This window comes from Boleophthalmus pectinirostris, unplaced genomic scaffold (genome assembly GCF_026225935.1).
Source record: "Boleophthalmus pectinirostris isolate CB_2022bp ecotype Guang Dong unplaced genomic scaffold, ASM2622593v1 HiC_scaffold_12, whole genome shotgun sequence".
Classification (NCBI taxonomy): domain Eukaryota; kingdom Metazoa; phylum Chordata; class Actinopteri; order Gobiiformes; family Gobiidae; genus Boleophthalmus; species Boleophthalmus pectinirostris.
The window spans coordinates 7486220-7509793 of NW_026571018.1; the positions used below are offsets into that span (position 1 = coordinate 7486220).

Here is a 23574-nt window from a genome sequence, read left to right on the forward strand (position 1 = left end):
TTTAATTATACTAATAATTTTCAGTGTTTTAAAAGTCATTTCAATAAATAGTAAATACCGTGGGGCAGATGCCGTATTTTCCGCACTATAGAGCGCACTTAAAAGCCTTTAATTTCATCAAAAAAGACTGCGCCTTATAATCCAGAGCGCCTTATATATGAATTTATTTAGGTGTCTTAGTACGACTTTAGAAAACTCCAAAGCCGCACCATTTGCAGCGCACGTAAACACGCACGGAGCATGCATGATGGTGATTGTGCAGTGAAAAATACTTGTAGCCACATTTATTATTCCACGTGGACGAGGAAAGGAATGGAGGAATGAACTGAAAAAGTGAGTGTAATGTGTTATTTTTAGTTATAACTGAACAATTGACTTATTGTGAATATGTAAACAATTTAGCGCTCTCAGACAGTATTTTTTTTACGCGTTACGATTGAACAAAGTTGAGAGTTATTGTGAACGCGTTAAATAAAGTTTGACTGACTTATCTAGCTGTTGTGTTTCGTTTAATGTGTGACAAAAGTTTGAAAATAGACCATTCAATGACAGTGCGCCTTATAATCCAGAGCCCTATAGTGCGGAAAATACGGTATTTTGTTGTTATGCTTTGTAATGATTTTCAATTATGGGATATTTCAATAACATGGGATGTGTTTTCTACATATCCCATGTTATTTTTTTCTTTTATGAGGTGGATTACCAAACAACTTCATCCATCTTCTCCTGGTCCGTCAAATTTTAGAACCCTTTGTGGCCCACGAGTCAAAAAGTTTGCTCACTCCAGGTCTATCTCTATCTCTAACCCAGACCCTTTCAGCTCTACCCTATCTGTTCTGATGTGTCTATACAAGGATCACACGCGCCGCTCCTGAACTTCGCCGTGCTCTTTACTCTCCTGGGACCTCTGGGGGTGAAAGAGGACGGGGGGGAAAGGGGTGGCACTCCAGCTGCCGCCCTGCGTCACATGTCAGCTCAGAGTCCAGCACTAAAGGAATGCACACTCACACACTCACACACTCACACACTCAAGTTAGTTTTCCATGATTTTTGGAAACATTTCATTTTTGGCTTGTATTCATTTCCTGGAGAAAGATCTTAACCTGAACCATAATCAATTCAAGTCTGTACCCCAAAGTTCCCGTTTTGTTTCCATGTACATGAGCACCATTTGTCTTTCCCCAGTACAGATATGTCGTAAAAGCTGCTCTTGAGGTAAAAAAAAAAAAAAAAAGTCAGCTGTGTACTGTCTGCGTTTTATTGTCCGTCAGTCAGGAAGTGTGTAGTTTGCATGATACCAGTTGTTAGTGTTAGTGTACTGCTCTGTCCTCTGAAAGTTGTGGCAAGTGCTTATAAACTCATTGGGGTAATCCTGAATTCAAGGCGCAAAAAAAAAAAAAAAAAAAATAAAAATCTGTATCACCTATCACCTATCTCCACCCACTGCTCTGTATTTATTTGCAGTTATTTATAAAACTCAGACTTTGGCCACACATGTAGGGTCAAATATCAAGTACAAGTTATGGAAATCCTGGAAAAGTCATGGAATTTTAGTATCTCTTTCACACATCTACAGCGTTCTGTTCAGTTCTCATTAGTCTATTATGATTATTTCCGAACGTTTGCGCCTTTTGTTTCAAAGAGATATACAATAAATGCACTGACAGTTTTGAATGTTAAATTATAATCCCAAACCATAAGGTGAGTGGGAAGGGTTAATATTTCATATTTAACCCTAAAAAGCTGATCAATTCTACACATGTAGGTGCTGTAAAGTCATGGAAAATTCACTTTAGGTCATGAAAAAGACATGGAAAAGTTTTTACATTTTTGTCAGTGAAAAAGAGTGAAAACTCTGTAACCCTGCTAACTCTTATTATTATTCATTCTTAATTATTCGTAAGTCTCTTAGATGGTCCTATATAATGAGCAATTGACTCTTGTGAGCTTTAAACCATGTTATAATGTCACTACCTCCTCTAAAACAGACCTGCAGTTGTGTTTTGTTTAATTCACACATGTTTGAGTAATAGAGCTGTGCAAAAATATCTAAATATCGATATATGAGTATGAATATGATGATGAAGTATTGATATATCATGGGCTGCTGTATCTATATATTGCCAAGAGTATTTTTTGGCATTTTATACTAAATAATTCTTGTTACAGTGCTACAGTATTTTAGCTTTTTTTAGTGGAAAGAAAATCGTTTATGCGACACATTTGACATTTTCACTGTTTTGATGATTAAAATGTTTGTGTTTCATATTAACTTCACACAAGAAGTGGTTTAACAAAGACTTTTAATATCATAGCCATCATTTAGCCATATTTTTTACTGAACTGTATCAAATTGATTTGAAATATATCGAATCGAAAGCTCACTGTATCGAGATATGTATCGTATCGGCAACTTCTTAATGATACCCATCCCTACCACCTAATGATGACCTTTAGTTCAGCAGAGATTGGCAATTCCAAGTCTGAAATCATCAAAATGATTCTCGTGGGGGTGTATAGAGTTTAAAAACACAGTGGAGCACTTCCTGTATTACCAATGTGTTCAGTTTGAGAGAAATATGGAGGGCTTGTGTGTTAAACATGTGTGGGTGAAACAAAACACAAGTCCAGGTCTGTTTGTGATGAAGAAACAACATTCTAACAGAGATCAGAATGCAAAACGATGCAGACGGCTGTGGGTGAGGCGCGATCACATGACACGTCAGTCTGTGCCATTGGAGACACATGTGGCGCGTTTGCAGTAATAAGAACAGTGTTACGGTAAAGATGCACAGCCCTCGGTGCCAGAACAGTGTTGTGGAAGAATGTGTTTACCCTGAGGTGTAATCCTGTGCTGATGGAGAGAATCTACGGGGTGCACATTCCTTCGCAACACCAGCACAAGAGCAGCTTTTAACACCGAGAGAGAGTGGAGACAGCAGAAAAGTACTGTTGAAAATGAAGCCAATGCCAAAGATGTGGATGTGATTTAGTTATTTAAAAGTCCTGCATTACGCAAAATTGACTCTTGTGAGCTTTAAACCGCATAAGAATGTTGTTACTTCATCAAAAACATACCCAGAGAGTTGTTTTTGTTTCATCCACACATGTTCCAAAGCTCAAAATGCAAGTGTCACAAAGTTCCAAATGATTCTAGTAAAGGTGTATGGAGTTTAAAAACACAGTGGAGCACTTTCTGTATTGCAGAGTGTTTTCAGTTTGAGCCTAAATGGAACAGTCGACAATATATGTAAAAATTCACTTGTTATACCCATAGTTTGTCTCACTCGTTTTCTCTTATACAGTTTTATATTTGGTTTCTTATTATTTGTTAATCATTTATAAGGCGATATATGAGCAATACTATTTTATTTTGTACAATATTGTGATTTTTTTTTAGCTTATTCTAAGTCTAGTTTAAGGTCAAAAAACTTCTTCCCGTCTTCTGGTTTAATTTTATGTTTATGCGAAGTCGATCAAAATAAATCTTAAAGTTTTTAGTTCACTGGTTTGTTCACTTGCATGCCAAAGTGGTATGTATGTTTTCCGTGTTAATGTGCGACTTTGTGTGTATATAATGTGAGCCAGACCTTATGTTTTATTGTATATGTTTGCAAATTCTAGGGTGTGAACTGTGACGCCACAAAGACCACAGTAAACATCACTTGAAAAGAAACCTCATGTCTCTCGTGTTTGTGGAGAAACCAGCATACTAAATATGCAGGATTTGTGTGTTAAACATGTGTCAATGAAACAAAACACAACCCCAGGTACTGTTTGTCCACACCACATACAGGATTAAGGGAGTTTGACATCAACCACAGAGTTCGACTACAGTGAAATGAAGTTCACGAGGCTAGAAGTTTTAGATGCAAATTTGGGGCCAAGTTTCATATCCACATAGGCGAGTTTCAGCTGACGTCATTATTATTTAAATCCCGCGTTGCATGCTGGGAAATATTTTGGTCGGAGGCAAGAAACACAATAGCGGTCAAACAGCGCGAATCCAGTGATCTCCCCGATAATGGTAAATTCCTGCTGCATTATGGGATGCACAAATAGAAGCACGGAAGAAGGAAAATGTCTTTTTCATATTCTGAGTGAAAAGAACCGCTAACGGTGAATTAAACGGCTTTCAAACATTCGCAGAGCAAACGTAGAAGATCCTAGCAAACCGTGGACTCCAACAAGTTCAACAACACATCGAGACTCTTGGAGGTTTTCATCTTTTCTGCTGTGAATGGCCCAGGAGTTTCCACCAAGTCATTGTGGATATCGCTGAAGTGAATATTTGTCCAGGTAGTTGACAATTCTGACCAGAAATTTGGTTTGGTCCACCTTTTGTTGGGGTTGAAAATTTCTGGTCAAATCGTCTTGGGTCCTCTGCCGTTAGAGTGGATAAATAACCGGGATCAATACCCTTTACGTGCTTTCTCGCTCCGTCCATCATGTTGAATTAGTGTTTCTTGCTGCCGACCAAAATAATTCCCAGCATTCAACGCGCGCTTTTGTCAACAATGAAACTCGCCTATTACAAAATACCAAAATAAAAACAGTAGGATCATGTAAAGCAGGTTACTACGAATGTTTTAAGACCAAACTGACAGGGCGCACTGCAGCACTTACAGAGATTTTTAAATATAAACTGAATTGGAACCTGAGTCAATGGAGCCAGAAGAGCCCCCAACACAACGGATAGCAGATTAGCTATGTCCATTTATATATACAGTCATACCATATCATACCAACTTTATTTATAAATCACTTTAAAAACTTTACAGCTGGCCAAAGTGCTACACACAAACACAGGATAGACAAGGATAATAACAGTACAACACAATACACAATACAACTACTAAATACAATAAGATCAACAACAACAAATGTACATCTCACTTTTAAAAGTCAGTGAAAAAAATGCAGTTTTTAGGAGTGATTTAAAAACAGGTAAAGTCTCGGCCTGTCTAATCTCTAAAGGCGACTGGTTCAAGAGCCTTGGATAGCAACAGAAAACGCACGGTCCCCACAAAGCTGCGTTTAGTTTTTCTGACGGCGAGCTGGAGCTGGTGTGCTGACCTGAGGGTGCGATATGGGGGCGTAAGGGTGGATCAAGTCAGCGAGGTACGAAGGCGCTAGGCCATAAGTAAGTAACTAAAAGAATGTTGAAACTGACTCTAAAAGACACTGGGAGCCAAAGGAGAGAGTTTGAAATAGAGTTTGAAATAGCGCTCGTGTTTCCGGGTTCCAGTTAAAAGCCAAACTGCTGAGTTTTGGACCCGTTGCAACACGACTGTAGACCACTGTCAATCAGTCTCCTCTGTGCCGTGTGCATTCAGTTCGCCAGATTTACACAAACGCTCAATTTTTAGCAGTGTGATTCTGAAGTGCTGTATGTCTGCAAGTTTTCTCCCCGACAAAACCCACAATGTGGACGAAACATTCTGCACCGACAAAGGCTCCTGCGGTCGCACCCAAAAGGCAGAGGAACATGCAAACCATCGCACAAAAAGTTGAACTTCTTTATATGCCGAAGGAAGAGAGAAGTTACACAGCTGTAGGGCACCATTACAGAATAAATTATTCTTTGGTTCGTTACGCAAAGAAGGAAGAAAATAACATAAGGACGACAGCAGCAATACGTTTTAAGAAGGATGCAAAAAGGGTTCTAACTGTCCTGTCTGAGAAAAGTGTATAAAGTGTAGAGTGTGAAAGACGGGGACATGAGGGTGGATCAGGTCAGCCAGGTAGGAAGGCGCTGGGTAGGCCTGTAACGATAACAAATTTTGCAGGACAATTAATTGACCAAGAATTTATTGCGATAAACGATAATATTGACATTTTAAGTCTCTGTAACCAAATTGTCCTTAAAAGTTATTTTAGTGATTGACATACATTGGAATATTGTGTCTCCTATTTCTGTGGCTGCTGCTGTGAGCCTCGTCATTTTAGTCTTGAAGTGTTCGTATAAACCTGCGACACAGGATGTTATTGATGGAGCCTCTGTCCTGTCTGGTGTCGAGTTGGTTCGGTTTCGGGATTTTGGGTTCTCCCAGGCATTAGGCTAGTTCCGTCGCTTTGGGTTTATGTCGGCTGTTGGGGTTTGAGACATTTCTTCTCATCATTTGGGCGCTCGCTGCATTGCACGCATGTGGCTGTTGAGACGTGTCCCGTTCACTCGTGTTGATTCGGCATCGTGACTTGTTTTGTCACTCCGCGATGAACTGTTTTGGTTCTGACAGCGGCGCAAGCTTGTGTTTCTGCACTCAGACAACGCGCGCATTTGGTTCAAGCGTCATTCCGCTTGTTAAACGAGAGGAATCAGAGAGCGAGAGAATCTTCTAACATTCAGTCTCTTTGAGAGCGAGAGAGAGCGAGGAAAACAAACAAGCATGCAGATAGAATTTATCGTGGCTGGAAAAGTTATCGAGCTCGTTAAAAGTTATCGTAATTAATTGATTTATTGATTATCGTTACAGGCCTAGTGCTAGGCCGTAAATAAAAGAATGTTGAAATTTATTGTAAAAGACACTGGGAGCCAAAGGAGAGAGTTTGAAATAGAGTTTGAAATAGAGTTTGAAATAGAGTTTGAAATAGCTCTCGTGTTTCCGGGTTCCAGTTGAAAGCCGAACTGCTGAGTTTTGGACCCGTTGCAAATGGCAAAGTGCATTTTGGCTGACACCAACATAAAGTGCATTACAATAATCCAATCTAGTCGTCCCAAATGCATGTTGGACAGTTTCGAAGTGTTCTGCTGACAGAATGGGCTTAATTTTGGCCAGTTGTCTTAGCTGGAAAAAACTAGACTTTAAAACAGCACGAATCTGCTGATCAGTCTAGAGATACTTTGCCGTGACATCATGCTGGGGGTATGCTACTTGTATCTCTATTGGCGGAATCCTCAGCAGTTACCACGGTGAGAGAACACACACATTAGCAAACACAGACAAAAAAGTTTTAAGATCGTCTGAAAACCCAAGAAAGGACACAAAATGGATTTAAACCGCGCATTTTCAGGAGCCTGTGATGAATACGAGCGCTCATGGTCACCTGTCAGTTCTTTCTGGTCAAACAGTGTTAAAAATAAAGCTCATATTTAGTCTAACTTGAGTAAGATTGTAACAGAGCAGTGCTTTCAGTTAGCTTCACACCCGCGAGGAATGTTGGACGACATCAGCTGCAAAGTATCACTGCTCCACACGCTAAACAAATGGCTTTAGTTTTTATACAGTGTACACAGCTCACAAGTGTAGACCGTGTCAGAACAGATTTGAGGAAATGTGATTTGTGAGTTCGCTGTCAGACTGATTTGAGTTTTAAAGCGCGGGCAGTGATTGGAGCGATGATAAATATACACGAGAACAACTGAGAATTCAAGTCTGACCTTGGGACGGGAGGAGGAGGAGGAGGAGGAGGGGACGGGGCTCAGAGCGGAGGGGGCGACGGAGGACAGACCGGCTGGAATGTGCACTATTGGGATCCCCCCGAATCGATACTCTGCAGCTGAAGGCGTCGACATTCCACGGGGGTGTGACGCTAACTGTAGGCACTGCTCCGTCTGAAGCTCTGTTACTCACGTCAGACTTTAATCCGAGCTTTATTTGAACACTATCTGACAGAAAGAGCGGCTTTAGTTCGAGCTCAAAAGGTGAGAAGATCTATGCCTCTCAAATAACATTCTTGAGTTTTCAGACAGTCTTAAAACTTATTTGGTAGTTATTGCAATAATTGTGTCACCATGGTAACGGCTGAAGACTCCGCTCTAGGCATTCTTGCAGAACACCCTCACCGTGATGCCACTATGTTTTTAAATGCAATGACGTATAATTACATGCCTAGAGTTATACTCGGATAAAGTACAGGTTCAAAATTGTACTCAGAAAAGTACAACGAACTAAATAAATCAGTTACAGCAATATACTTGTAATGAATAAATTTACATCCAATTTAAGTGTAATTCTGCATCTTAAGCATCAGGGTTCTCCACTCTTTTTCCCTGACAAAATGTAAAAACTTTTCCATGACTTTTTCATGACCTAAAGTGAAATTTCCATGACTTTACCACACCCTACATGTGTAGAATTGATTATACTTTTAGGGCTCCCCTGCATCCTGATTGGCTAAGGCATTGTAGACCATTGTCAGTCAGTCTCCTTCGTCCCATGTCTCCTGTACAGTACAGAATGTGTTCAGTTTGCCAAATTTACGGAAATGTTAGATCTCTAGCAATGTGATTCTGAAGTGCTGTACGTTTGCAAGTTTTACGTTTGCAACAAAACCCACAATGTCAACGCAACATTCTGCACCGACAAAGGCTCTTAGACAGTCTTGCGCCACCTAGTGCCTCCACTCAATTTCATTTCTCTCCAGCGACTAGGTCAGGAATCGAAATACACTAGACAGTTCGCAAAATCCGGGCACCAACCAATCAGTGAAGAGCTATACATTCTGTGTTGGCAACAATTCCTGAGATTGAGGATTTAAAGCCAGGATAAAGAGAATGTTTGGTGAATTTTATCAAGGGGAAAGACGTTATTGCCCTTCTTCCTACGGGATTTGGGAAAAGCTTAATATACCAGTTAGCCTCGTTAGTGGTGCATTACATATGTCACGACCAAATAGCAGTGATTGGTTAAATTAAAAAAAAGTACCCGCCTACTGTCAAGCGAACGAATCCTAATGCTGCGAGGTCAGAAGGTTTCTATGAAGTGAAATTGGCTGATGAAACAGGCTAAAAGGCTCCTGCGGTCCTACCCAAATATCAGAGGAAGCTACTAACCAATGCAAAAAAAGTTGGACTTCTGGACATGCTGAAGGAAGGTACAAGTTACGCGGCTGTAGGGGCTATTACTGAATAAATAATTTTCTGTTCATTACATAAAGAAGCAGGAAAAGAAGGACGACAGCAGCAATAAGTTTTAAGAAGGATGCAAAAAGGGTTGTAACTGTCCTGTCTGAGAAAAGTGTATAAAGTGTGTGGTGAGGGGTTTTACGGCCTTAAAACAGATTGAATAATTGTACAAAATAAAGCTGACAACTTTGCAGATTTTGCCTATTGAGGGTTATTTTTTAGAATGTAACCCCCGCAATAAACAAGGGACCATTGTATAGTTTTTTTAACATTCAAAATACTGTCAGTGCATTTACTGTCGTCACATACGTTCGGAAATAATCATAATAGCCTAATGATAACTTAACAAAACGCTGCAGTTGTGTGAAAGAGATACTAAAATTCCTTGACTTTTCCAAAACTTTCGTTGAGTTTACAAAATTCCATGACTTTTCCAGGATTTCCATGACCGTGGGAACCCTGTACTCTGTCTCCCTCCTCCTCGTTCACAGGAAAGCCCACAGACTTTGACACGTCGAGACCAGAGCACGGCTCAGCTCACTGCACGCTCCACTGGCCTCCGCTGCTGATAACTTTCTCTGCCTTATCTTTACAATGCCACCTCCCTCTGTCTGCGCCTGTCTGCAGCTCCTGTCTACCCACATGACGCTGTTACCCAACCAGAGATCACACTTCAAATGTATGGAGGACAGTCATCAGCACCAGGACTGTGTCGACGTGTGAGGAATATAGGAGTAGTGTGCTGAAAACGAGCCAAATGTTCTACACGGATCCATTTTCTGTGAAACTACAAAGTGTAAATGAAGATGAATGACTTTTTGTCTGCTACAGTCAAGACCAAAATTATTCATACCCCTGACAAATTTTGACTTAAAGTAACTTTTATTCAACCAACAAGTTTTTTCTTGATTGGAAATGACACAGGCGTCTCCCAGAAGACAATGTACAAGGGGCATCATTGTGGAAAAAAAATATTTCTCAGCATTTATTTACATTTGAACGAAAAGTGGCATGTCCAGAATTATTCATACCCTTCTTGATAATCAATAGAAAAGCCTTTATTGGCTATTACAGTAATCCAATGCTTCCTATAATTGCTAACCAGTTTTTTACATGTTTGCACTGATATTTTTGCCCAGTCATCTTTAGCGATGAGTTCTAATGTTTTCAGATTGGAGGGTCTCCTTGCCATCACCCTGATCTTTAACTCCCTCCACAGATTCTCAGTTAGATTCAAGTCAGGACTCTAGCTGGGCCACTGCAAAATGGTAATGTTGCTGTCCAATAACCATTTCTTCAGCACTTTTGCAGTGTGCTTTGGGTCATTGTCGTGCTGAAATGACCACTGGTGCCCAAGTCCAAGTTCCTCTGCAGGCTGCATGATGTTGTTGTTGAGAATCTAGACGTATCGCTCTTTGTTCATGGTGCTGTTTACTGTGATTAGACTCCCTGGCCCATCGGCTGAAAAACATCTCCAACACATTAGGTTCCCACCATCATGTTTGACAGTGGGGATGGTGTTCTTAGGGTTGAAGGCCAAATCATCAATACATCATTGTGGCCAAACAATTCAATTTTTTGACCATAAAACAAAAGACCAAAAGTCTTCTTCTTTGTCCAGATAAGCATTTGCAAAGGCTAAACGGGCTTTAGTGTGTCTTATCTGGAGAAGTGGCGTCCTCCTTAGTCTACGTCCGTGGAATCCTGCAGTATGTAGTGTCTGTTGGATTGTCTGGCTTGTCTTATTATCTTCTGGGAGACGCCTGTGTCATTTCCAATTAAGAAAAAAACTTGAAAACTGGTTGAATAAAAGTAACTTTAAGTCAAAATTTGTCAGGGGTATGAATAATTTTGGGCTTGAATGTATTTAGTTATAATCTGACAAAATATTGATCTAAAATGACTTAATAATAGAAATAAGTCCACTGATTTCTGGATTAGAGGGCCCAGTGGGAGCTGATTCTCTTTGACCTCTTTATCGTAAATCTCCGTAAACGTCATCACAACAAAGAGCCACGGCTGATGTTTTTTCATCATTTGTGCCAAAATATCAACACAACACTACATTTATAAAGGATTAAGTCGATAATATGATATAATACAGAGCGGTGGGCAAGTACCAGAGGCAGTGATACGGTATCTTGGTGAAATTTCAGAACAGTTACATTGAAATTAAACATACATTTACATTTTATGATAATTTTCTTTTCTTTACTTGATAGGTCTTGTTCAATACTTAAAATATATGATTTTAGAGTTAAAGGGACAGTATGTAGCCTCTGCTCTTACTGGTTTAAAAAGGTCCTACAATCACAACTGAACCAGAGCCTAAATCTGTTTGCAGAAGACACAAGTTTTTCATGGATGGCTGTAGGTGCTGGTGTTTAGGTAGTGACCATTCAGATCAGAGAGAGACATTTTAAACCAACTGGATTTCAGCATTGAAACTATCTCTATTCACACTTACGCCTCAAACAAGGAAGATGTTTGGGAACATCCGATGACAACTTCCGGCGGGTTCTGTTTGTGGTAGTAAGTCTGATAAAATCTATGAGAAATGAGAAAATGGTCCAGTTTAAATAAATAAAAGAACTTGCGGTGTAGTTCCCAATACTGGGCTCGTCGACCGACTGTGATAAAACCCACTGAAGTAAACGTCATCAGCGGTTAGTGCACTCATCTCTTCTAATCTCATGTACCCAGTGTGCTCAGAGTTGTGTGTCAGTGGGGAAATTATGAAAACTGAGATATGGTCGTAATTGTTGATCAGCCGAACATAACAGAACACTAAAATGACATGGAGATGAAGAAAACTGGGTCATTTTCTCATTTTTCCAAGATTTTATCAAATTTACTACCGCAAACAGAGCCTGTTGGAAGTGAAAAGTGCTTATTAAAACATTGACCAATGGTTTTGTAATTAAAAATAAGCAGCATTACAGTTGTTACCAGTACAATAAATATTTGATTTGAACATCATATTGTGCAAGAATTACTACAAAACATTCTTTTTTTTCAATGTCAACCACAGCCACATCAGATTTCCTGCTCATTCCTCTCTTGTTTTGGAAACCTTTAATCTCCAGCCAATAACAATGTCCAAATAAAAGTAAAAGGCGTTATTTAAGACTTGCGAGACATTCTGGGGGGACATTTCTGGACAGTGTCTCGAGAGCGGGGGTGGTCCCGGGGTTCAGGCGACATAAATAGTCGTAATGCGTCTGTCAAACGTTGTGTCTTCGGTGTTATTTACATTAAAGTCATGAGACGTGTGAACGCTCAAAGCTCCGGAAGAACCCAGAGGGACAGGATGTACCTCGGGACCCGTGTCTGTAAACCAGGCGTCCTTCAGGAGGGCTAATGGTGACAGCAGCTCTGAGATAAGACATAAGATACAGCAGATGTTTAGCATGTGCTTCAGTACAGGCTCTGGACATGACTTTTCCATGTTTCTGAGCAAACGCCGTCTTGTCCCAGTACAGATATAATGTAGAAGCAGCTCTTGATGTAAAAAAAAAGTATACTGTGTGCTGTCTGCATCTAATTTTAAGTGTTTTATTGTCTGAGAATAAGGAAGTGCGCAGTTAGAATACTAGTTGTTGCAGTATTATGATTGTGGTGAATGATTAGGATGCTCTGAATGCATAAGATAAGTGGGGAATAATTTTGGACCACTGCAACATGATGCTTTTTAAATCTGGTAGAGCGCCTTTAAACATTCAGTATATCGATACGACACAGCTTCTCAAGTGCTACCGTAATTCATTCACACTTCTGTCAAAACAAAACAAACAAAAAAGTAAAAGTACTTTATCCACAGACACAACATCAGTGAGCACTGGTTGCAGCAGAGATTCAACTGCCAACCTTCTAGTAAAACCATCACGATCAAAAGTGGTGACGTATTTCAGAGCCCACAGCTGCCCCGCTGCAGATTGACTGACAAAATATAGATTAAATAAGGGGTTCCCAACCATCGGGCCGTGGACCGGTGTTGGGCTGTGGGTCATTTGGTACCGGGCCGTGAAAGCGCGAACCCACCCTCCTGTACACCGCGTGGACTGTTTCTCCTCCAGTACGCTGCATCTCTAAACCAGAACTAAAACTAGGACTAAACCAGGGCTAAAAACAGGACTAAACCAGGATTAAACCAGGTCTAAAACAGATCAAAAAACAGGATTAAATCAGTACTAAACAAGGATTAAAATGGGTCAAAAACCAGGACTAAACCAGGACTAAAACCAGAACTAAACCAGAACTAAAAACCAGGACTAAACCAAGACTAAAACCAGAACTAAACCAGAACTAAAACCAGGACTAACCCAGAACTAAAACCAGGACTAAACCAGGATTAAAAACAGACCCAAACCAGGATTAAACTAGGTTTAAACCAGGTCAAAAACCAGGACTAAAACAGGATTTAGCCAGGACTAAACCATGCCACACCTCCTCCCGTGTACCGCATCTTTGTCGATAAAACCGGTCCATAGTGCAAAAATAGCTGGGACAACTGGATTAAACTCTGTCATGAAATTCTGTGTGCTGTTTTGAATAACCTACAATAAATGATCTAAATAATAACAGAGATTTTAAAGAACCTGTACAAACATTTTTGTGCTTGAGCAATTTTTTTTAGTACAAATAATATTGTATAAGCAGCTCTAGAAGTAAAAAATATGTCCCGTGTATTGTCTGTACGTTTATTGTCCGATAATAAGGAAGTCCACGTTATCATGCTAGTTGTTAAAATAACGGCTCTGATAAAAGTAAAAAGCACTTAAGTGAGGAATAACTTTGGATCCAGTGGTGTAATGGGGATTTTTTAAGTGGGGGTACGCGATCTGTAACCTGTAATCATCGATGTGACCCCCCCAGGACTGAACCAGGATTAAAACAGGACTAAACCAAAACTGAACCAGGACAAAACCAAGTCAGAACCAGGACTGAACCAAAACAGAACCAGGACTGAACCAGGACAAAACTAAATCAAAACCAGGACTAAACCAGAACTGAACCAGGACTGAACCAGGACTAAAACAGGAAACCAGACAAAACTAAAAAAACCAAAACTGAACCAGGACTGAACTAAAACTGAATCAGGACAAAACCAAGTCACAACCAGGACTAAACCAAAACTGAACCAGGACTGAACCAGGATAAAACCAGGACTAAACCAGGACTAAAACCAGGACTAAACCAGATCTAAACAAGGACTAAACTAAGACTAATTTTGGACTTGAGAGCAAGAGAGAAAACCCGAAGCCCGTGGAGCAGGGTGTCCACAAAACGTGATTGGGGGACCTGGTTTAGAACTGTTTTAGTCCTGATTTAGTCCTGATTTAGTCCTGGTTCAGTCCTGGTTCAGTCCTAGTCCCTTATGTCTCAGATCACTATAGGACAGTACTGCAGATATCATGCAGATTGTTTTTGCCATTGCATTTACAGAATTCAGTGGTTGCTGGTTTGCTCTCTGCTCCATCCAGTGCATATTTTTGATGTGTCTTTGGGCAAAGCACTTAACCAAATACGCACAAATCATTCCAAATACAACTTTGAGAGGGTAAACAAGGAGCTGAAACTACTATAAGTTAAAAGTTAAAAGCTCTGAAAAGTTGATTTAACATAATAGACCTGCTTTAAGTCAAAATCCGGTACAGTTCCTTTAAGAAACCGTTGCACAATTGACAGCTGGGCCGATAGCAGAAGACGTATGGCTCTTACACTGACCATACCCAGCTAATGCAACCAGAAAGTCCATTAACACGAACATATCTGCTGAAAAATGTTCCAGTGGATGTTTCATAGTTTATATCTCAGCATCTCTGGATAAATATTTGCTTAATTGATTCCGCAGCCCTGGCCTTTTCACTTTCTCATATATCTTAAATACTTGCACTATCATCTGCAGACTGCATTAGCCCCTATAGCCGCCCCCCTCCCCTCGAAAAAACACCAAGCGGCTGCGTCCAGTTTCACTCATGTTGCTCTTGGACGCTACTTCAAAGCCTCCTAGCCTCCTCGCTTCCTTGGCTCCTCGGGTGCAATCTGAACTCCAATCTGGAAAGCTTTATGAAAAACAAGGGCTTTTAATACGGCTGTTTGCACGGTTTATGTGGAACGCGGAGAACGCACATGTCTGGGTAATTCATTAGGGCAAATGCAGAAGGGAACCTAACGAAGCAGGCTGGTGTCCTTAAATGGTAATGACTCGGAGGGTTCATAGCGGCGTGCTGAGGTCAATGGTAGGATTATGGAGGATTTACGAAGACAATTAGTTAGCGAAGAGAATAGTTCAAGTTATCTACTGCCTACAGCTGCGGGTAGAGTAGACAAAAATGTGCTGAAGTAATAATATTTTGAAGTAACAGAGCGTATTCTTACTTGAGTAGAAGTAGTAGTCAAAGAAAAGACTGAAGTAAGAGTAAAAAATTATTTAGGGAAACTACTAAAGAGCCGATATTACGCTATTTTCTGATCTATGTTATGCCGTTTCCTCATCACAAACAAACCTGGACTTGTGTTTTGTTTCGTTGACACATGTTTAACTCACAAATTCTGCATATTTACGCTGAGTTCTTTTCTCAAACAGAAAACTCTCTGTTGTGATGACACTTTCACGAGAATCATTTTGATCATTTCAGCCCTGGAATTTCCAATCGCAACTGAAATAAAGGTAAAAGGAAGCTGTTAACTTGAAAATCATGTGTCAAATTGAGATTTTGGAGATGTAGACAGACTAATAAGAAAGGATTATTGAAATATGTGAATGATACAAATGTTTTTTGATGAGGTAACAACATTATAACATGGCTTAAAGCTCACAAGAATCAGTTTTGTTTAATATAAGACGTTTAAGTAAGGCTACGTTCAGACTGCTGCCTCAAGTGACCCATATCTGATCTTTTAATGACTTTTAATGAGATCCGATTTTTTCAAATGCGACCCAGGCCACTTGGTAGCCAGGCTAGTGCCACCTAATGCTGCCGCTCAATATCATTTCTCTCCAGTGACTAAATCAGGAATCGGAATACACAAGACAGGCACCAGCCAATCAGTGAAGAGCCAAAGATTGACAGCGATTCCCGAGATTAAGGATTTAAAGCCGGAACAAAGACAATCTTCGGTGCATTTTAGCAAGAGGAAAGACGTTATTGCCCTTCTTCCTACAGGATTTGGTGCATTACATACATCATGACCAAATAACAGAGAATGGTTAAATAAAAAAAAGTACCCGCCTACTGTCAAGTGAATGAATTCTAACGCTGTGAGGTCAGACGGTTTCTACGAAGTGAAACTAACTGTTAAATCAGGCTAGCCACTTGGACATGTGCTCCTAAAACCAATACATATCCGATCTTTTGACATGTGACTTCAGTCTGAACGGCCAGGTCACATTCATACCACCTACACGTCAGGCTCAGAGTCTAGTCGATGGAGGCAAAGCGAGTTTAGCCAGTTTATTAATATTTGGGGGGATTGCTCTATTCAAGCCAAATTGGAGGGGTCTTATCGGAACCAGGCAGTTTTTGAAATGATCGCCAAAGAAATGTCTGAGCGCGGCTAGAGGTGGTCCTGGCTCCAATGTCAACGAAAAATAAAGCGAGCCAAATACAAGGAGGATAAAGACTCAAACAAACGAAGCGATCTTGGATGTGTAACCTGTTGATTTGACCATGAACTGGACTGTATTTTGGGAGACAAGCCCAGCGTTTAGGCGACTTCCGTAAACATTGAGCATGTTCGCTGTGTGTGACGTCGTTGTGTCCTCCAATGTGCATGCGGGACACTTTTGTGGCATTGAACTTCACAATGGAGATCACATATAAGTCACATTTACTTGGAAATGTGAACGACCACGCAAAAAAATCTGATTTCACAAAAAAATCTAAACTGAGCATTAAGCCCTGCAATCTGAACACAGCCTAAGAGCACTGCCTATTACTTCAAATTATTATTACTCGAGTAGAAGCACAAAACAGTAGTCGAAGAAAAGACTCAAGTTAAGGTACTACTTAAGTAAGAGTAACTGTCAGATTTGTCATTTAAAGTGAATGAAATTGGATCGACACAACATGTACTTGAGCATAATGTGTCTTACCCTAGTACAGATATATTATATAAGCAGCTCTTGAGATCTTGAGTGTGTCTGATAATCAGGAAGTGGGTGGTTTGCATGCTAGTTGTTGTTAGATTTACAGCGACAGCAAAACTCTGCTCTGGTCTCTGAAAGTTGTTGCTTAAAAACTCATTGTGGTGAATAATTAAGATGCTTTGAAAAGGGATGTAACGATATCCGAATCTCTCGGTACGATATTATCACGATATGCATCTCACTTTACGATATTTATTACGATATTTTGGAGAGGCCGATCTAATTGTAGATAGGACACTTTTTTGCTGTTAAAATACCCTTGACAAGATTTTGGTGTGAATTATTTCCGTCCTAATCCCAAGAATTCAAGTAAAAAACATATTTCTTCATGTTGTCTGCCCTGAAATGAATCATGGGATATGGAGTTTCCGATGTTTTTTAGCTGTTGCTGCTATAAAACCATGCATTTAAACAAAGAAACATATAATTCGATATATTGTGACAGCTCACGATATTATTGTGAGGCTTTTAACGATACAACATCACGATATTTCCAATATTGTTACATTCTTAGGTAAGTGAGGAATAACTTTGGACTTTCCAAACTGTTTTAAAAGAACTAGTATCTTCTATCTATCTAGAGCTTCAGGAAAAATGAAGTGCGGCGCCTTTCTATAATAAAATAATGCTGAAAAATCTGGTATTTTCAAAGGATAGACCACAAACTAAATCATATCTGAAGTTGGCCTAAGCACATTTTCCGTATATTTTCTTATCTCTTATTTTGACTCGTCTTGTCCTGCAGTGTCTCTCTAAAACTTCTCTGTAATAAAGGGAGGAAACCAGGTCTGAAGATTGAATTAGGATTGTCAAAACTGTTGAAAATAAGACACTAATCCACAGAGGTGGGACCAAGTCGTTGTTTTGTAAGTCTCAAGTAAGTTGAGTCTCGAGTCGCTGGTCCATAACTCCAAGTCAAGTCCAAGTCGTCTGCTTTGAGCTTCAAATCTTTTCAAGTCTTTAACCAAAGAACCAAATATTAGAGTTTTGCGTCTATGTCACAAAACCACGTGACTTGGTGTTTATGCCGCCACATTGAAGGTCAAACTATCCATCTGGAAAAACGTGTAGTATTTGTGTGCAATAAAATTTTAATTGAATAACAGTGGTTTTGACCTGCGTTGCTATTGGATGTTCTAATCGGAGTCAATCTGCTAAAGAAGGAGGCCAAAGTATCTTTTTATCAGATCCCGACTGAGAAAGATCGCAGACAGAGGTGGAAACGAAGAAGGGATTTACACTAAATGAAATGATAGATTCCAAAAGAATTTTTTTCTCGTCGGTATGAAGAATGATAACCCACTTTCACCAGATTACGTCCCATTATTATTCATGTTCGCCCCATCGCCAGTGAAAGACAAAGCAAAACGTTTGATTATTTCCAATGAAAGAAAATCTAACGTGAAAAAACAGACACTGGAGTTTAGGCACAGACGAGCGTTGATTCAACTAACAAAGCGGTCTGTCGGAATTAGATCGGGATCTGTTCCACAACCCAGGAGGACGACTTTAGCTTTACACCTTTCTAATGACGGCTGATCTAACGAGCTGGCGATTTCAGACAGTTTTATGTCGTTTACGCTCTTTAAAGTCGCCATGATTATATTGTAAATGAATAACACCGTCTGGATCAACCCCAACCTTGACCTCCAGTATGACCACCAAAACATTAAATCATGTGACTGCCACGTCGCACGCAAATCCTCAATTTTCAAGCTTCAAATTTATATGTATTTTAAACTAGATTGTACTTAAAAAGAGTAGAAATGCTAATATTTCCTTTTTAAATGTCTTGACAAAAGTGCGAATCATTAGGGTCAGAATAGAAAGAATGAAGATTTAAGAGTGATTAAGAAGGTTAATTTGTCAACTAGTCTAAGCATCAAGTCTTCTCAAGTCACAGGCCTCAAGTCCGAGTCAAATCCCAAGTCTTTGTCTACTTTATCAAGTCAAGTCTCAAGTCAAAAACATAGTGACTCAAGTCTGACTCGAGTCTAAGTCAAGACAACTCTACTAATCGATTCCAAATCTAGTATCAAAACTAGATTCTCATTTGAGTATGTATTGATACTAAAAAAGTCACACTCACAGGACAGAAATGAACCTTTCCTGAATAATTTTAGAATGATCTTGAGCTGCATCAGAACAAGTATAAGAGCACATAAACTAGTTTACAGAAAAAACTCCAATTTAATGTTGAAAATGACTCTATTGCCTAAAGAAAGAGTGTTTTTCATTATCATTGGGTATCGACTATGATCTTTAGTATCAAAATTGAGTTTGAAATCTTACTATCACGACAGCAGCCTGTATATTTTTGTTTACTCAAAGCTGGGACTTGAACTTTTAGTCTGGTTGTGCTAAAAATAACTCCTCAAACCATATGGAAAGTTCTTTCTAGTCCAGATCAAAAGTATAATAGGAAGTACAGATAGGCCAGATTAGAAGAGGGGGGTGGGATTAAATACATTTTCTTCTTCCCACTCCTTTTCGGGCCAATTTTTGTTTTGTTTTGTTTTGTTTTTTGCTGTTGTTATTTCTGCTATGATTTCATTAATGTCATGTGTTCCATTTCTTACTTGCCCAAAGTAAATACATGAATACAAAAACCTGAATACCTGCTGTCAGATGTAGTGAAGTTTAAGTAAAAAGTATCTTCTGGAAATGTACTTCACTAAAGTACAGATATCTAAACTGTAGTTAAACATAGTACTTTTACTTTTGTACTTACTTACTCATGCTGACTCAATCCAAATGCCCGCAGTACCGCAGTTACATGTACTTGAGTAACTTTTGTAAAGAAATTGTACTTTTCAGAGTATTTTTAGCAACATACTTCAACTCCTTCTTTATTGGAGTAACACTTTTCTTACTTGAGTAAAAGTTTTAGTTACTCTTCCCACTGAGAGCAAGTCTACAAGTGACAAAGCTTTATGTTGACAGTAAACCTTTGTGTTTCTTGCACCGCTCCTTCAGATATGATGCAATGATTTTGTCCAATTTTTGAGTCTGTCCTATACCAAATTGTGTGCATTATTTCATGTTTTTTGTCCTTCCACTTGCATCAACTTTAAAGTATAAATCAGATGTTGCATCCACAGTTGCTCTTTAGTTCCACTTTTCCCAAAGTGATTTTTTGGACCACTACTTTGTACTTCTACGTATTATTTTGAAGTAAGTCCTACTTGAGTACATATTTTGGCTCCTCTATCACATCAGCTCCACAAAATCACTCAAATTGTGCAATATTTCATGTTTTTTGTCCTTCCACTTGCATCAGCTTTAAAGTATAAATCAGATGTTGCGTCCACAGTTGTTCCTTTAGTTCCACTTTTCCCAAATTTTAGTGATTTTTTGGACTATTACTTTGTACTTCTACGTATTATTTTGAGGTAACTCTTACTTGAGTATAGTTTTTGACTCCTCTAGCTCCTCTGCTCCACAAAATCACTCAAATTGTGTGCATTATTTCATGTTTTTGTCCTTCCACTTGCATCAACTTTAAAGTATAAATCAGATGTTGCGTCCACAGTTGTTCCTTTAGTTCCTCTTTTCCCAAATTTGAGTGATTTTTTAGACCACTACTTTGTACTTCTACGTATTATTTTGAAGTAAGTCCTACTTGAGTACAGTTTTTGGCTCCTCTATCACCTCTGCTCCACTCTCACGCACAGTTAACGCACAGTCTCCCCTTTGGCACATTACTTCTAAAAGCCTCTTATCAACTTCAACGGACCATTTCTTTGTAACCATTTCCTACTCAGCCCACGTCAAAACTCCCGTCTGCTCTCTCCACTCCTGCCTTTCAGTCCACCGAGCCCCTCTTGTTACCCCCCTCAAACCCTGAACCCTCAACCACAACTCACGGTCTGCAGCCTCACGCCGAAATCCGGTGCGTCCTCCTCCGTCGCCCGCAGCGCCGTCCAAGCCGTGCGCACCGGAGCTTCGTCCCCGAGGCATAGCGCGCTGAGAACCCGGCTCTCCTGCCTCTGTTTCAGCAACTCCAGCTCGCACAGCGCCGCCAGGCTGGCCTCCAGGCGCTCCTTATTCCGGCTTCGCTCCTCTTTGAACGGGAACATGAGTCCGAATGACGCCGGCGGTTCCAGGCTGGCAGACATCCCCCGTGTAGTCCTGCTCCTCTTCCTCCTCTTCTGCCTCCTCCTCGCTGGGTTTGGGTTAGATCCGTGACCGTGGTGCTGCCGACCCCATTACCCCTCCTCCTTTTACGCGTGTGCTCCGTGGTTTTGTCAGCTCTCCCGGGCCGGTCTGAAGCGCTCGAGGCTCGTCTCCGGTTGAGAGTGCGCCGGGACAGCTGCGCGCGGTGCTGTTGGAGGAGGGCGGTTTGGTTTGGTGCGCTATGGTGTGGAGCTCACTCACTTTATGTCACTATAGGAGGAAAAACTACAACTTCAAAACTATAAAATGGCATATCATATCATCAAAAGTCTCAGTTACACCATGGGCCACCACAATATATCGATTTACAAGTTTCTATACTCTGCAAATTAACTCTTTAAGTCATGTTATAACGTTTTTACTTCATCAAAAACTACCTGGAGCTGTTTTGTTTCATTCACACATGTTTGAGTAAACCTTTATTATTAATCTGCATCTCCAAAGCTCAAAATGCTGCTTTCCATCATGTAATAGTGTAGTTTTCAAGTTAACAGGGAGGAAACCAGGTCTGAAGTTTGAATTAAGATTGTCAGAAGTATTGAACATAAGATACTAAACGATTCCAAACCTAGTATCGAAACTAGATACTCATTTGAGCAGGTGTCGATACTAAAAAGGAGAGAAATGTACCTTTTTTTGAATAGTTTTAGAACAAGTATAAGAGCACATAGACTAGTATACAGAAAAAAAACCCTACAATTTCATGTTGAAAATTCCATTCTATTGCGTAAAGTCTCACAATTATACCATGGGCCATCACAATATATCGAATCACAAGTTTCTATAGGATGCAAATTGACTCCTGTGACCTTTAAGTCATGTTATAATGTTTTTACCTCATTAAAAACTAGGTGGAGTTGTGTTATGTTTCATTCACACATTTTTGAGTAACACTTTATTATTAGTCTGCATCTCCAAAGCTCAAAATTCTCCTTTCCACCTTGTGATGGTGGTAGTTTTCTATAGAGATTTGCAATTCCAGGTCTGAAATAATCCAAATGATTCTAGTGAAAGTGTATGGACTTTAAAAACACAGTGGAGCACTTCCTGTATTACATATGACATCACAAGGTGGAACAGAGTGTTATAAACGTGTGAATGAAACAAAACACAAATCTTGGAATGTTTTGACGAGGAAGCAACATTATAACAGATCAGAAAATAGCGGGGTCAGCTTTCCTCTGCCCTATGTTCCTTCATTTCTAAGATTTTTCTTATTTTTAAGAATTTTCTCGAAATAAAACTGTAATTGAAGTCAATTTTTATCTTTACACAGCATTTAAAGGGATGATTCAGAGTCATTTCAACCTAGGATCCTTTGCACCATGACCTCTACATTACATCTGTAGTCTAAGATCTTCAAAGAAATACAGTTTCCAAAGTTACCAAAGTGAGGCTCTCTTTTTTACTGCTAGGCGCCAGTGGTGATGAAAGCCAAGTGCGCCATCTGGTGGTTGAATAGAGCATTACGCACAGTTCGGTTGGACCTAAAATTTTCTAAGCATCACAAGGAAACGTTGTCATACGCCAAAACTATGTTCAACTTAAATACAGTTTTGTACACATTATTTTTGTTGCCTTTCTTAATGTATATACATGTATAATATGTATAATATAATGCATGTATACATTACATATTAACGGTCTCAGGGCTACAGAGAATGTTAACGTTTTTAAGAGCAGGCTCAAGACCCACCTTTTTAGCTTAGCTTTTGATTGAAGTCTTATACTTTTACTTGTTTCTATTGTACACATTTTATTATATTTATTTATTTTAGGCATATTTTTAGGATTTCCAGTGTTTCCTCTGTAGGAGCCTCTGCATCAGGAGCGGAGGTCGGCTGTGGCTGCCCGGTCTGTCTTGTGGGCTCCTGGTGGAGAGTTAGTGCTTGGGCCTCATCTCTCCCCTGGGCCCTGTGGTGGTTCCTGGTGGCGCTGGATGACTCTGCTCCTGGTGTAGACATCTCCTCTGATGGTGCTTTCTGATGGTTTGCCTGTATTAAGCCTCACATTTTACTATGTGTAGTTTTATGTATTTTAGCATATTAGTGTGTGTGTGAGTGTGTGTGAGTGTGTGTGCATGTGTGCGCGCAGTGTTGTGAAGGTGACTTTTAAAATGTATTCCCCTACAGATTACCAGATTACATACACCAAAATGTAGTTTGTAACGTAATCCATTAAATTACTTAAAGTGAGTAATATAATCTGAACATTTTGGATTACTTGATTTGCTGTAGAGAAGCAAAGACGAGGAAATCATAACATAAGATGTTTTGTCTGATAAAAGAAAAGAAAAATCCCAGTCTTTACTTAACCGTATTAAAAATATTATTGATAGAAGACGAGGAGACAGGGTCCGCACAATATGGTTTAGTCCTGTTAAATCCTGTTTTAGTCC

General features: G+C 39.8%; 1 protein-coding gene across 1 annotated transcript in view; it reads right to left on the minus strand.

Annotated features, from left to right (window-relative positions):
- Positions 1-21156, minus strand: part of LOC110159484 (dapper homolog 1-like) — an 84247-nt gene extending 63091 nt beyond the window's left edge. The window contains exon 1 of the mRNA XM_020924039.2: positions 20867-21156. Coding sequence (XP_020779698.2) covers positions 20867-21118 — 252 coding nt within the window. The 5' untranslated portion in view covers positions 21119-21156. The remainder of the gene's footprint in view (positions 1-20866) is intronic.
- Positions 21157-23574: the final 2418 nt, after the last annotated feature.